This window comes from Salarias fasciatus, chromosome 12 (assembly GCF_902148845.1).
Source record: "Salarias fasciatus chromosome 12, fSalaFa1.1, whole genome shotgun sequence".
NCBI classification, from domain to species: Eukaryota; Metazoa; Chordata; class Actinopteri; order Blenniiformes; family Blenniidae; genus Salarias; species Salarias fasciatus.
In genome coordinates, this window is record NC_043756.1 from 12042322 (window position 1) to 12057736 (window position 15415).

At 38.5% G+C, this 15415-nt stretch overlaps 2 protein-coding genes across 2 annotated transcripts; both read right to left on the minus strand.

The window, feature by feature from the left end:
- Positions 1-371: 371 nt before the first annotated feature.
- On the minus strand, positions 372-7789 carry LOC115397727 (arrestin domain-containing protein 3-like). Its single transcript, XM_030104170.1, has 11 exons — positions 7519-7789; positions 7347-7387; positions 7114-7255; positions 3631-3740; positions 3285-3301; positions 1810-2114; positions 1661-1721; positions 1405-1576; positions 1232-1319; positions 899-1155; positions 372-500 (listed from the first exon to the last, which is right to left on the minus strand). The coding sequence occupies exons 1-11, from the start codon at positions 7787-7789 to the stop codon at positions 372-374; spliced, it is 1593 nt and encodes a 530-aa protein (XP_029960030.1).
- A 4168-nt stretch (positions 7790-11957) lies between these two features.
- Positions 11958-14886, minus strand: LOC115398774 (arrestin domain-containing protein 3-like). The gene is made up of 6 exons (XM_030105717.1): positions 14628-14886; positions 14484-14544; positions 14179-14326; positions 13967-14063; positions 12179-12438; positions 11958-12068 (listed from the first exon to the last, which is right to left on the minus strand). The coding sequence occupies exons 1-6, from the start codon at positions 14884-14886 to the stop codon at positions 12000-12002; spliced, it is 894 nt and encodes a 297-aa protein (XP_029961577.1). The 3' UTR covers positions 11958-11999.
- Between the last annotated feature and the right edge of the window lie 529 nt (positions 14887-15415).

Genomic DNA, 15415 nt, shown 5'->3' on the forward strand with positions numbered 1-15415 from the left:
CAGGCATTGACTTATGTTTGAGTCAATGTGAGGTTTTCCATTTTTAAGAGTTCCTCGTAATAACTAGTTTTAATATTATTAAATTCAAGGTTAATTTTTGGCGCCCCCTGGAGGCCACTGTGGCCTCTGCATCTCGCCATAGTGCCTGTAGACGAGCCCGCTCTATTGGCATTGAATTAAACTGATAAACTCAAATATGTACACATTGACTGTTGTTACAAACACCCCCATCTAGTGGGAAATACAACGGAAAACGTTCAAAAGACTGCACGAAAAAAAAAAAAAGAACAGTCACTGGTACCCGTGTGTTCGTAATTTGAATCTTGTCACTGCTTCACAAGCGACATGTATGTGCTCACTCTATCATCCTCTCATCTAGAAAGCTTCCTAAACCAGATGGATCTCTTCGGCCTCGGTTGGTGTGGTTTTGGTGAACCCAGCAGGATAACCAACGGCAGTTTCACTTCTTGGTCTCTTACCAGAGGGACGTCAAGGATCACCTGCAGATGAAAACATAAACATTTACTCTTTATTATGAATATAATCACCCAACTTGGATGTTTTTAAAAGTAAGAGTGAAAAAAATGCACTTAAATTGAAACACTAATAATAGAAATATAATTTGAATTAGGCTGAACAGTAAGATTTCTCTTTATACCGTCTGTTTTTCATGTCGCCAGAGGCTCTGACTTAACTAAAGGAACCGGCTGGGCTGTATTCTGACACTGCATGTACCCTCATCAGACTGTGTACATGATACAAAGAGGAATGTCGCTTTTAATCCCTTCCAGCATTTCTCTGCCAGATTTCATCTCAAAACAAGATTCCATGAGTATTTATGTTGTTTTCTTTATATCAAAGTTTAATTCACTGGTAAGTTAAACCAATATATGACTACCTTGAGTCTGTACTCCAGCTTCATCATGCAGCAGTTGAAGAAGGTTGGGGGGAGCTGTGGAGGGATGCTCAACACTTTGGTTATAATCCCACTTCTTTCAGCAGGGACAGACTCTCCGGTCCCAAAAAAGACGTCATTTGTGTAGACTTTAGTCTTCGACTGAGCAACAAAGGTCTGCTTCTCACAGAGGTAGAATTTAGGTATCACCCTTCGAGCCGAGTCATTGGTTATATCTACCGACACCCCCATCGCCTCCTCTGTTTAGAAGAAGAAACATTTATTCACTTTCAGTTGAAACTCTTGAGAAAAATAAAATATGTGGAATCTGTTTACCTTGCTTCAACCCCATCTTCTCTGAGGTAACCTTCATAGTAATCTTTCCTGAGCCATAAAATGAAATCCTGGTGGCACATTGCTGTTCCTGCAGTTTGATATAAACAATAAACCTCAAAATGATTCAATGTAACTAATCAAGTTGAAAGTGGAAAAAAAAAACATTTCCATACCTTAAGTCCAATAATAATCATTTCTGATTTGGAGGCAAAGGGGAACTCAGACTTGGTCAAGAAAAGGAACTCAGTCTTGGCTTTATGAACGAGCCAGATTGACTGAGTCAGCTGGGCTCGCAAACTGTATGTGATGTTGCCCCATTTCCCACTGAAAGATGAAGGCATGTCCCTGTAAGGAAAGACATCCTTTAGCATTATTATGGAGGGTGCTTTAGATTTTGTATAACAGTACTGGTTTAGCAGGAACACATACATTTTTGGAATAAGAAACTGGAATGGATACACATTTTTTCCAGGGGCAATGATTTCAGAACCTGATGAAAATAAAGAAGTAGTGAAGGTTGTAGCTAAAGCATGATGCTCTAGTTCAATATTCATGAGGAAAAGTGAATCAATACCCACCATCTCCCTTTTGTTTATCCTGTAGAATAATGTGTTCTAAATGAAAGTACTTCCTCTCGTTGCAGTACACTGCTGTGGATTGTCCTTCTTCTTCATACCAAGTCACTTTGGCTTTTCCTTTGGCTTTGACCACAAAACACTGTACTTTGGTTTCCTTGCTGGTCACCACTGTTACTTTCCCAGAGAGCACATCCCCAGGAGAGACAGTGCCTCGATCATTCACCTTGTCATATTCTATAGAGAGATGCTTCACGGTCATTGTATCACCGGATCCCCAAGGTTGTGGAGCGGAAGAAAAAAAAATCCTTCATTGAAAATACAATCCAGAGATAGGCCTTTCTTTGATAAAGAAAGATGCTGATCAGGCTGGGAATTGAGTGTAGTGGAGCAATGGATTCCTCCAGATCCAGACTCTTCTGTGTCACACAGTCACATGATCGAGCCTGCAGGTGTCACTTTCAAGTAACTTGAACCAGACGCTTTGCAAACCTAATTAGGCTAAGTACACACTGTGTGCTGCTGCAGCATGGTACAAGTGATCATTTATTTGAAAAAGAAGATCAGCATCAACCATTGTAGTGGAAAACAGTACTCCATGTTGTACATGGAACTAATGTGATCAGTGTTTCTTCAGTCAAATTATAAAATCATAATGCAAAGCAGAAACATATTGTCCATATTACTGCTGACTCAGCTAAAGCAGTTAAAATAAAGCATTAAAAACACAGAAGTGTTACCCATATTTACCACGCAACCAATTTTAACTATTTTACAAACTTAGTTCATGTATATATGTGAAAGCATATATGCTTCAGAAAATGCCTTGTCCCCAACAAACTTCAGCACTTTCACAGTTCTCTCTCAGAAATAAATAGACACATCAAGCTTCTCTTCTTCTGGCAAAACATTTTTCTTCCAGCCAGTTTTCACTGCAGTTGCTTTTAAAATAAAAATAGAATTAATGAACTGTGGAAAAACAGACTTGAGCAAAGCAGTTTGCGCGTGCAACCACGGCACGTTTTCAGAATTCTGACCGGAGCTTTTAATAATTAACATTCAGGTCACTCTTTATGCAAATAATAAATTATATAGAAGCGCAGTGCTACTCAACAGAACGTAACAAATCTTTTACAGAAATCCAGTGAGAAATCTATTTAATACAGAGACTTTTTTTTGCTAGAAAACTGAAATATGTGTGACATTGTTCAGGATAATGCATTTTAACATGTTTCATCATGTGTGAAAGAGTGAAGGAGTGTGAAGCTCCAGTCTATGATTTATTGTGAGGAAGTGAGGGGTACATTAGATGTGTATCATAAGGCGGTGGCGGGTCCACACATTGGTGCGCTGCTTGTTGGAGTGTGTTCCTCTGGACTGGTTTATTTGGGACTGCAGATGGTTCAGATGGTTGTTTTCCTGCTGAAGCCTCTGGTAGGATGATTATGGGTAGTTTGATCTCTGAGTCAGAACAATACTTGATGTCCAGATATACCTGTGGAATAAAAAGGTCAAGTTTTTATAACTGTTAAAGCTCAGATGGACCTTTTATATTTGATATTTCAGAGTCAGCGGGGCTTCAACATATTTCAAAATATTTTTTTAGATTTCAGAATTCCCCTGTGGCAGGTTCTTTTGCGCTCTCAAACAAACACAATTCTTTTACAGTTTAACCTTCACTTTCTTGCATTGCATTTTATTATATGTAAGCATCCCTACATTTTATGCTGGATGCACTTTCTGCTGCCACAGGATTCACAAACGAGTCAACTTAATCCAAGCAAAATTACCTTCCTTCTCTCCCAAGAGCTCACGTTGGCTCACTTCCACTTCACCTTTTGCAAAAAACCTCTTCTTCTCATACAGCACAAATTTGGGCTTCACTGAGCAACTGGCGTTGTTTCTGATTCCAGCTGTGACCTGAATGGAATCACCTGTAAATGCAAAATTGAAACAGAAAACTATATTAAAATATCATAGAACAAAAGAAAACCCCAACAGAACACACAGTAACGATATGGGAAGTCCTAACCTAAATAAAAATCCTGTTTTGATCATCTTAAAATGTGTGATAAAAGTTGTCTGATGAGAAGACAGAAGGAAAGATTTAAAAATAAATGTAAGGAGGAAGAAGGACTCCACAAAAAAATTGATAAATAAAAATAAATATATGACAAAGTCTCAGTAGTGTCGGACTACCAACTCATAGTTGCCTGTTTTTGAGTAAACACACACACACACACACACACACACACACACACACACACACACACACACACACACACACACAAACGAGGCACTGAATGCATAGAAAGTGTAAATGAAAATGAAAAGGCCTTGTGATGACAGTGTGAGAGGCCAGAGATAGAAAAACATCAAATTAAAAGTGTACCACAGACAAGCGTCAGCAGATACATATTCTATCACATTCATATTCATTCCTTTTAATATTTGTTTCTAGCAATTGTAAAAACTGCTATTATTTCAATTGTAAGTAGGAATTTTATGGAGCTATTTTGCTCCTCATCATGAGAAAAACCATTGACTGAAAAAAATCCTGTTTTTTTTTTTCCCTGTCCATTTTGGCCAAAATAGGAGTGAATAGGTGTTTTACTTTATACTGTCTCATCACAAACAAATGATAAGTGAAAAATAATGGGAAACAGTCAAGTCGGCCCTATTAATCCAACTCGGCCCTAAGTCGGCCCCATGCAAGTCTCATGCACTGAGCGTGACAGCCACGCGTTTCGGTCTTTTGTCACGCACTCACGCCACACATATTGTATGCCTCACAGCTGAAAAAAAATATCGGTAATTTGTCTGGTGCGCCGCTGCTATGGAACTGTCATTCACTGCTTTCAGCCTGGTTTTTCCTCCTGCGAAGTTCACCTGAGCTGATATGAAGTTTATGCAAAGAAAGAAGAAACCTTGTTGGTGCTGAATTGAACTGAATGGTGAGTTGTGTTTTACATTACAGCGTCAAAATGATTTAAATGAAAGTGCATAATGTGAAATAATGTTAATATTTACATTAAATGAATAATGATTAAATTAAATATGATACACTTGATTGCATTTTTCAAAAAAAGAGCTTTAAAACTGACACATTGTTGCCAACTCCTCACTAAGTAACGTTCTATAGATGACGTCATCTTCTAATTTGTATAGAGGCTCATTTGCATATCTAGGTCAAATTAGATGATGACGTCACTTAAAATGATACATTGTTGCAAACTCCTCAGTCAGGAAAGTTCTAAATGATATCTTCATACAGCGGTGCAAAGTGAGTCACGTGACGTGACAGAGCCACAGCCATAGAGTCCTGATCGTTCAAAGGCAGCCTTTAAATGGAAGTACAGATATCTATTGTCATACATCTACTGTGTTTTATTATTATTATTTTGCAAATGTAGAAATGCTAGCTACAGTTACAAATCAAACTTGATTGGTGCCTTGTCTCATGTTATCACACAGCGACATATGAATATTTTAGATTGATTTGAATTTATTGAAAGTCCTTTATTTGACCCACAGGAGGAAAATGCAGTGTTTCAGCAGCACAGAGAAAATAAATATAAATGGAATAGAAATGTGAAATGTGAAAATTTACAAAGCCCAACCATACATAGAAAAATTAAATATAATTCAAATATAAAATTAAGATATATATAATTAAATAACAGATGTAAGCTAACTGACATAATTAAATATGATTTGAATCAAAATTTAAGAAATAACAGATATAAACGAACAGATATAAATCAAATATAATTTACATATACATCTAAGACAGACACAATTAAATAAATAACAGATATAAATTAAATATAATTTAAATATACTTTTAAGACAGGCACATATGTACACTGTAATGATAACAGATATAAATTGAATATCACTTGAATATACTTTTAAGACAGAAACATATGTATAATATAATAAAAATATGAGAAACAAAAAATATACATTGGAGTTTCACAGAGCTGAATGGATGATGGATGATTGCGTGACTGGAATGTGACTTGAACAAGTCAGTTGTCATTACGCAGTTGAGGCACTAGGTGGCACTGCAGGGAAGTGAGTCAGTCTTCAAGGTGAAGTTATGCTCTATGCTGATGCCAAAGGATGTTCTTTCCACAGTCTGACTTCCAGAGGAAGCAAGTGACCAAATATTGGTAATCTGTTACGGTACTTTCAAGTGCAAAAAAATGAATTACTTGGGCTTTTCTTTGACTCCCAACATTTGAATAAAAATCCTTTCTCCTCCAAACATTAGCAGTCACACTTGTCATCCATACTGAAGCTGAATTTTTTTTTTAAATACAGAGCTGGTTTTAATAAGGTGGAATCTTTACCCAATTTATTCTCAGCAGTTACTTTCATTTAATGTTTCAATTAATCACTGAAGCTCAAACTTTCACACTCAGATTTGACACAACATGTTGATAAACTATTCGCTTCAACAACATCCTGATTTTTGTCAAGAAGAGACCAAATGACCAAATTCCTCTTTAGTCATTCCACCCAAAGTTTAAAAAAAAACTTCACCTGTGTTCAAAGCTTTCTAAAGCATAACTTAAAAACTGAAAATTACATGTTATGGAACTTCATTCTTCTCTTAGACGAAACAGCTACAATTAAGTGCAGTTTGTGAACAATTTGCAACACAGTTGTCTCATCTGGCAACAATCCAATGCTCTGCTGAACGAATCACAATGAAGATTCACAGTTTTGGTGATTTGTATTGCTGCAAAGTTGTTAGTGCCGTATTGGTGACTATTGACGACTATTTCAGAAACTCTGTTTACACTGGGGCTTCAAGGAAAAGGGCCCAAAGGTGAAGGACAGCAGATATGCTAAGAGTAGAAGCCTTCTTGATGCCAAATACCACGAAAGAATGGACAAAGTCATTCAAGATGACAGAAAAACTTAATTATTTCACATTTGGGTGCAAACATTTGGCCTCTCAATACCAAATGAGTAATTGAAAGTAATTCAAATTGTAATTGATAAGGAATAGATTTGTGTCTTGATGATAAAGATAAAGATAAAGAAGGCACTGAGCTAAAACATTGCAGAATTGTAGTTTCCTATCACACAGAATGATTACCTGGGTGGAATCCCATTTTGTTGACATGAACATCCAAATTAAGGCTTCCAGAGCCAAACGCTGTGATGCTCTGATATTTAGAAACACACTGAGGCTCCTGAAAAAATAATAAACAAAAAATTTATTTTTATTATGATTTATTTGACTTACTATTATTCATAAATGACACATTTTTATCAAGATGAATGTCAACTTACCAGAAGTCCTGGAAGGTTCATGTCTGCTTTGGACATAGATTTCAGTTGTTTTCTTTGGCTTCATGAGTTGTTTGAGTTCTGCCTTTAACTTGTGGACTATTTTTCCCTTGGGTGCCTCAAAAGATGATGGAATCTTTCTAGATAAAAACCACAAACATATAAACAATAAATAAATAACAGATAATAGATTATAGACTGTAGATTATATGGTAAGATATTATAAACTAGCACCCATCAGGAACAATGAAGGTAAAAGGAAATGCGTGTCTTCCTCCTCAAATGGTCCAATGGTCAGTTCCTGGAAAGAAAATATTCGAATTTATAGTATATCACAGAGAAAATAAATCAAAGTAACAACAAATGATCTTAAATCAACAAACCAAAACATATTATTTGATACATCACCATCTTGTCCTTTTTCTCTCAAGACATGTTTGACTTTATAATATTTCTCTTTAGCCGTGTATCGACAGTACACAGGTACCATCTGTTCTTCCAAGGCGTCCCATTGTCCAAAGGAAACTCGACCTTTTCCTTTTGCTATTAAAGTCAGTGACTGGATTTTTGTCTCTTTATAAGTCTCCATGATGATCCTCCTATGAATTTTGTCTCTGTTAGTGAAGGTGTTTCTGCTGTTGATGGCATCATATTCAATAGAAAAAAATTTGATGGGCATTTTCTTGTAATGAAGATTGTAAAGATCAAAATCCTTTAAAAAAAAAAAAAAAACCCACAGAAACTGAAGCCATGTGTGCTTTTTACTGATGCTCGCATCTGTTTATATCCAATCTCTACTTGTCAAACCTGTTCCTTTTTTTTTTCTTGTGTCTAAAACTAAGATTCACTTCCTCATCGGATGGTGCAGCTCTGTCATTAAGTGATTACATTCACACATGACTAGTTTGTAACTTTGACCCACATGGGCCTGGCACAGATCCAGTATCGAGTAGACATGTAGGCCCAGGTCTGGTATGAGCGGCGCCATTTTCTCTAGTGGCCAATTTTAATCGAGCTCAAAGTGGCAAAAACACATGAATGGTTTCCTCATGTTCTGTATTGGTCTGTCGTGAAATGTGATTTGTTCTAGAAATTAATGATGCACAAAGAAAACATTTCATGTTTTAAATGAGAGTGGTTGGTTGGTTGGTTGGTTACAGAGTGACTGCTCCCTGATAATAGAGAGCGGCCTGTTGGGGCAAACTCATTTTAGGTCGTCATCTGCATACAATTCAACTTTCTGTCCAGCGGGTCAAACCAATAGGATGGTAGAATAATAACCTCTGAGGAAGCATTTTTTTGTTTTCATTAATTTTATTAAAAAGAGGCATGAATACAGCATGAAAATGGTAACATTTGATTTATGTTCACTACAAACCTAACAAGTCACACCAAGTTGCAATTCAAATATCATGCTATTTTTTATATTGCCTCTTCATGCAAAAAATAATAAAATTCCCCAAACCAAATGCCCCATTTGCAACATATTGCAGGATTCAGCATGCCATTTTTGCACAACTCCACCCCCCAATATGGCTGTGATCATGATACAGCCAGCTTTCAATTCTGCATTACTAATTTATCAGCTCGGGTCTCAGTGTTGTTGTATTTCTCCTAATTCAATAAAACACTGCAATCGCACGTAAATTTGAGTTACCTTTTACTGAAAAGTTCTAAATTCAATCACTTGTCGTTTTATCATTTTGCAAGGTCACCACATGATTGGACCCTCTGAGTTGGCAGCTTACAAATATAGTGCACTGAATTCATGGAGATTTGAACATTGTGTCTTGCACGTCGACATGTCAACACTAAAGAAGCATTTTCAAATTTCTGTGCACTGTAACCACGCCGTTTTCAGCCTCCTTGTGGATGATTGGCCAAAAAGGATATGGTTACATGAAACAATGTTGTGTGGACAGGGCCGCAGGCTGAATACTGTTTGCCTTCAATATTGATGCTGAAGTTAAACACAGAGATAGTTTTCATTTTAAAAATGTGCAATAAATCCTAATCCCAAAGTGCAAATCAGTTGCTCAGAACAATTACATATCATTCATAGTAGCAAAAACATTTTCAGAAAACCAGTTGTATTGTGTGTAATGAAGTTAACAGGTTTTGCAAAGAAAATTTCTATGAGAAGGTTGATGACAGGTGCCAAAACTCACAGGACAGTTTTTTTTTTTTTTTTTTTTTTTTTGCAGTTGTAGAACTGATTTTTGTACTTTTTTTTTGTAGTTGGCGGTTGCGCTGTTTTTTATTTGGAGAATTTTTTTTGAGAGAGAAAACCCAACAGATCCACATGAGCAAACATAAGCAAATGTGGAAAGGGGGGAAAAAAAAAAGAAGAAACCTTTGCAGAACCAGGCTCAGATGTGGCAGCTTTCTGCTATTCTGGTTGGGGTGAGAGGATAGAAAGATAGAAAGGAATAGTACAATTTTCTGAATCAGCTCAGAACTACTCCGCTCGCTGCAGGTAGATCAACAGAGGAGATCTCAGATGACGACCATCAGAGATCCCAGAGAGGTTGACAGGGACAGGGACAAGGAAAAGGACAGAGACAGAGACAGAGAGAGAGAGAATCACTCTCGCACGGGACGTGCCAGGAGGGAGAGAGTTCATAGACTAGAAGAGAGACAGTGGTTAATGACATGTGGTGGTGAAACATGGAGTGAGAAAGGAAAAACAAAAAGCTCAGCATAGGTCTTCCAGCAGTCTTAACCTATTGCAGCACCACAAACAAGATGGTCTAGGGAGTCCTGAACCAGCCCTAACTGTAAGCTTTAAAATAGAAAGGTCTTAAACGCAAGATATCAACACTAAACTAAATTTCTTTAATTTTGTTATTCTACAGATTATTCAGCAAATTTTGTTGTATTTGTTTCCATCGTATTAATTTGGGGTTAGTTATCACTTGTTTATTTCGTTATTTAATGAGTTTGTCACTGTTTCTTCTCCCCTGAGGTTTCTTTTGTCATTAAAACATGTAATTTTATTTTAGGGCACACCACTTAGTTTGACACCGTTTTGGCATATTTCACTGCATTAATATGTGTTTCATTGTGGCAATAAAGGTGCTGTGGGCTGAATGTGGCAGTACCCTGGTGGTGGTACAGTCTTCACAATTCCCCTTTTGTTCTACTTTTATTTTGTGGGTGTGTGTGTGTGTGCTTGCAGGTCATAGGTGGCTCATTTGAGGACAAACCTATTTCCTTTTGGTTACCCTGCCGCATGGTAAGTCCTTCTGTCCTCCTCCACTTCACTTATTGTCTGATCTCCCAATTTACTGTGTAATTGGTGAGTTACCTTAGTTATATTTTCTTTGAATGAAGTTGTGTTTCTAACCTTTTCTTCTTCTTTCTTTTTTAAATCTGAGCCATCTTTCCCTCGTGGGAATTTGAATGTGTGTGATTTTGTATGCAAGGCCCCTTTTCCTAGCCTCGTAAACCAGACCCGCCCACTCCTCATCCACATTTGGATTTGTAGCTGGGCTTAGTCTGGACAGGAGCCAATGGAAACTTCTTGCAGGAGGGTCAGTTACTGCTTTGACTGACAGCGCACTTCAGCCAATCAGCGCTTCAAAACAAATACGTCATCAAAATGCATTCGCTTCTCTAAGGGTTAGCATTAGCTCATTAGCTCTAGCTTCTTTACACGCAAAGACACGCGAAAACGTCTTTTCCTGTTAGAAACTCACCAAGCGCAGACTCTTGCTCTTGCTTGATTGTTGCAATGCTTGATATTTTGGCTATAACTTGATTGCAGCTTTCAGACGATGGTTAAAGTTAAAGTCCGTAATCTCTGCTACGCGCAGCGATAGCGTCACTTCCGGTTTAGCCACCGGAACTTGCCAAAAAAATTTGAAAAACAAAAAGCAGCAACGCTGATTGGCCCTGTCGTTTCATGACCGAGTGAAATCCCCTTCTATGGGCTCCTACCCAGACTCAGCCCATCTCCAAAATCCAAACGCGGATGAAGAGTGGGAGGGGCTGGTTTACGAGGCAACCCTTTTCCACCTGGTATCAAAATGAGTCTTGGGTGACCAAACCTCATCCTTGCTCACAGCGAAGTAATGGTAAGGGGTTACTGGATTCCAATCTGGAGTGTCTAGCCTGGTACGGCCAAGTGGAAACACTATTGAGCCTGGCCTCGCCACATGTGCAGCTGAGGTGCAGCTCCGCAGGTGGCATCGTCAGCTCAAATAATTATTCTATTAAAGCAAGGGTCGGCGATCTTGGAAAACTAGCATGTAGCACGAATGTAGCATCTCGCCAAGGCTCTGCCTAGCTCCACCCAGCTCCCACCCCATTGGAGGAGCTCCCGTTGGGAGTGGAGACGCGGAGACATTCGCGGCGCGCACGTCGCTTCCAGTGCGTTCCTGGTGTAACCTGTCCTCAGCGCTTTGTTTCTTCGTTTTTCTTTATTTGCCCTATGCCAAATTATGGCGCACTGAACGGTGAGTAAACCCCCAGAACATTCTTCTCCGCCATTCTGCAACGACACTCCGTCCTAAGCTATTGACATGTACGCGCAGGGGGCAGGTTGAACGGTGAAGGGATTTGATTGGTTTAAAAAAAGGTGTCCCGGCAAGACTATTGGTTGCTGTTTTTCCCGTTTTACTCCTGCTGTAGATAGCGGATATTTTCCAAACTACTTTAAAAACACGCTATGAATTGCTTCCCATCGGTTCATAAAGATCATTTTAACCAGTATTTAAAAAAATGTATCCCATTCAGATCGCCAACCCTAGCTTTAACACACTGCTCTTGCCTCAGTTGAATGTGCTCAAAAACACAGTAGAAAATAAACAATTCCATGTCGGTGTCGATAATTTGATCTTTCAAATGATTCAGGTCCAAAGTTGTCAGCTGCAGATGATCCTTCTTCATCAGAAAGGGAGGATGACTATGGGGAGTGTGACCTCTGGATTCGAAGCACGTTTGATCTTCAGGAATACCTGTGGAAAAGACGGGGGTGTTTTAACTTATGCTTATTGATCTACTGCAATTGTTCTAAAGAGGATAGAGAGAAACTTCCCACAGTCCCGACCAGAGTGGTGCAGTTTACCTTCAGACTGTATTCCCGCTTGATGATGGAGCAGTTCAGGATGGTGGTTGGCAGCTCTCTCGGGATGGTGATCGTTTTGGTGACAGTTTTGCTGCCAGATGAAGCCTTCACAGCCTCAGCCTTCTCCTTGAGGATCTCTCTTGTGGGAAACATCTTATGTCCTTGTGCAAAATAACTCCTCTTCTCATAGAGCACAAATTTAGGCTTCACTGAACGACTGGTGGTGTTTCTGATTTCAATTGTGACTTGGAGAATTTCACCTGGAAAATACAGCATAATGCATTATGATATGACAATGGATAAACAAATAATTACTTTTACTTTTTTGTTTTACTAAGAAGAAGAAGTAGATGTTTGCAGTTCAGAGATCCTCTTCTTCTTCTTTGGAGCGGGTGGTGACCAACAACTTAGGTGCACAGTGCTACCTACAGTGTCTCTTGGTGAATGTATTTCAGTTTACATCCTGATCACCGTATTCACTTAAGAGATCTGTAAAACCGCAACAGCATGTATTTTGCGACACCGGGCTGTCGTGGAGGAGTGGCATGAGCGGACCATGAGGAAATATTGGTGAAACTAATGAGTTTTTGGACGATTAAAGCCTATTTGGGAGCCGGCGCCACACATGCCCCATTGGCTAACAGTATATGGATGTCTGCAGCTCAACTATGGATCTAAATTTCTCCCGAAGCACTGTTTGGATCAGAAAACCCTTCTGGATGAGTATATTGTTCTACTTTGTTCTATAAACAACGTGAAAACTGTTTAAACCGAACTTATCCTTTTAAACCCATCCTAGAATATTTAATATATTAAACATTCCAACATTCCAGTTTGGTTTTCTGAGAGGTACGTTTTCATTAAAGTCAACACAGAAACTGAAGAAAAGGAACAGCTATCATTAAAACTGCTCCATCAGGCTTTGATAAAGATCAGATTTTCAGATCTTTTTATATTCCATTATTTTTAAGGAGTAGTTTTGCTGAACCATAACCACCCATCCATCTTCCACTCCACTTTATCATTTTCAGGGTTGTGGGACTCAGGAGCTGATCCCAGATGGTTGAGAGCAGGATGCGCCCTGGACAGATTGCCAGTACGTCACAGGCCAAACGCACACAGAGACATACAACCGCACACACTCCCCAAGAAGCAATTTAGGTCCACCTCAGCTGTCAAAACTGTTAAAGTCAGGCTAATATTTGATTCACCAACTGAGTATCTCTGAAATTACATCAGTTTGTAGGAGGAGAAAAATGCTAGTTTGAGAACAAGAGACAGATGATATGAAATAAACTATAGACATGCCAACAGCAGCACAGAGGTTAAATAAATACATTCTTGTATAAATAAATAATTAGCTATGACAGATACACAAATCTTGATTGAATAAAATGACAAATCACTTTTGATGGACAATCATCTCTGTTGAAAGGGAGGCCATTGAGTGATTTCAAGAATGAAGAAACTTTGCATTTGGGTGACATTTAAATCTGACCACCGTGATGCATCAAAGTAGTTTTCTGCTTTCTGGTCAGACACAAGCTCAACTAACAAGGACACAGTTTTCAGGGAGGAAAGGGGATCAGTGTTCCCATCATCTTGAAGATGATGGGAACATTAAATATCGAAGAGTTTACTCACTAATTGGAGGCATTAGCTGAGTTCAGAGGTAATCCTCATCAATAGATGAATAAAGGTGAATTAATGTTGTTCCTGGATCACAGGTACCATCATTACAGGCATGTGCTATTTTTATTAAATTTGCGCTCCTGAAGAGATAATTACCTTGTCTGTATCCCATTTTGTCGATGCGAACATCCAAAGAAACTGTTCCAGAGCCAAAAACCCTGACGTTTTTAGAATTGCAGCCAGAATGAGGAACCTGCAAGAGCACATCATACTCATATTATCACACTTTAGACACTTTTTCTGAAAAAATATTCAGAGATTTTTTGTTTTTGTTTTTTTCAAGTAATAATGAAAACACTTTGTCATACCAGAAGGTTCGGAATGCTCATGTCTGCTTTGGACACAAAATGGAAATGGACTTTCGCAGTTTTTGTTTTGTTCCATGACTGATGAAGCTCAGCCTTCAACTTGTGGACTATCTTCCCTGGAGGTGTTTCAAAAGTGGAGGGGATTCTCCTGTGAAACACAAGGGAAAGCCATTTCTAGGAATTTAAGAGATATAAACTTGTGGAAATGTAGGTTAAAATTGGTCAACAATTGTTTTCAAGACTGACTTCCTTCGATGAAATGAAGGATAAGAAAAAAATTAATCTGAATAGTAATGAAGACGCACCCATCAGGAATCCTGAAAGTAAAAGGAAACACATTGGCGCCTTTTCCAATGATTTCAGTCCCTGAGGAGGAAAACCTGATCGTCAAAAAATTTACAGTGAATCCATCGAATTAGACAAGCAATATCAGTAATTTGATACGTTACCAGCTTGCCTCTCTCCTCCCAAGATGTGATGTTTGAATTCGTAGTAGTACTCATTAGCCACGTAAACACGACGTTGATTATCTCCATAGTATTCAGTCAGGACAACCTGAGCTGCTCCTGTGGCTATAAAGACCAGAGACTGAATCTTTGCCTCCTTCGAGGCATCAACAATGATCCTCCCATTGATTACATCTCCGTTTGTGAAGGTGTTCCAGCTGTTGATGGAGTCATATTCAATCAAAAATTTTTTGATGGTCATTCTCAAGGCGGGAAAAGTAAAACATAAATGTCCAAATCTCTTAGAAAACGTGTTAAGGTGTGCTCAGTGTAGATGCTCCTCTCAGTTTATAACATATGGCACTGGTCTTTCTTGAGTCCCACCCATAGGTGTGTCAACAGGTGAGGAACATTCCTGCTTTACGGGCCTCTTGCACGAACACTTACGGGAATTTCTTACTAAAAAAAAAAAGGTGTACACCCAAATCCAGGAAGCGTCCTGTAAACAACAGCAACAACAACAACAAAAAAACTTATCAATCATCAGTGTGTTGAAAATGTTTCTAAATTGTGTTCTACAAATGAAACTTAAAAGTAAGTACAATAAAATGTACAGATGGGTTGAAGAGAACATTTGGCGCATTATTCCTGTGGTTTGATTTCTGCTTGGCATAGCTGTGTCTATTGTGATGCATTGCTGCTATAGTTTTATCATCACCTGTTTTTGCTCATCTGCCATTATTATCAAAACAGGTCTCCAAGTTCTTCGAATGTAGCCAACTAAGGACTTA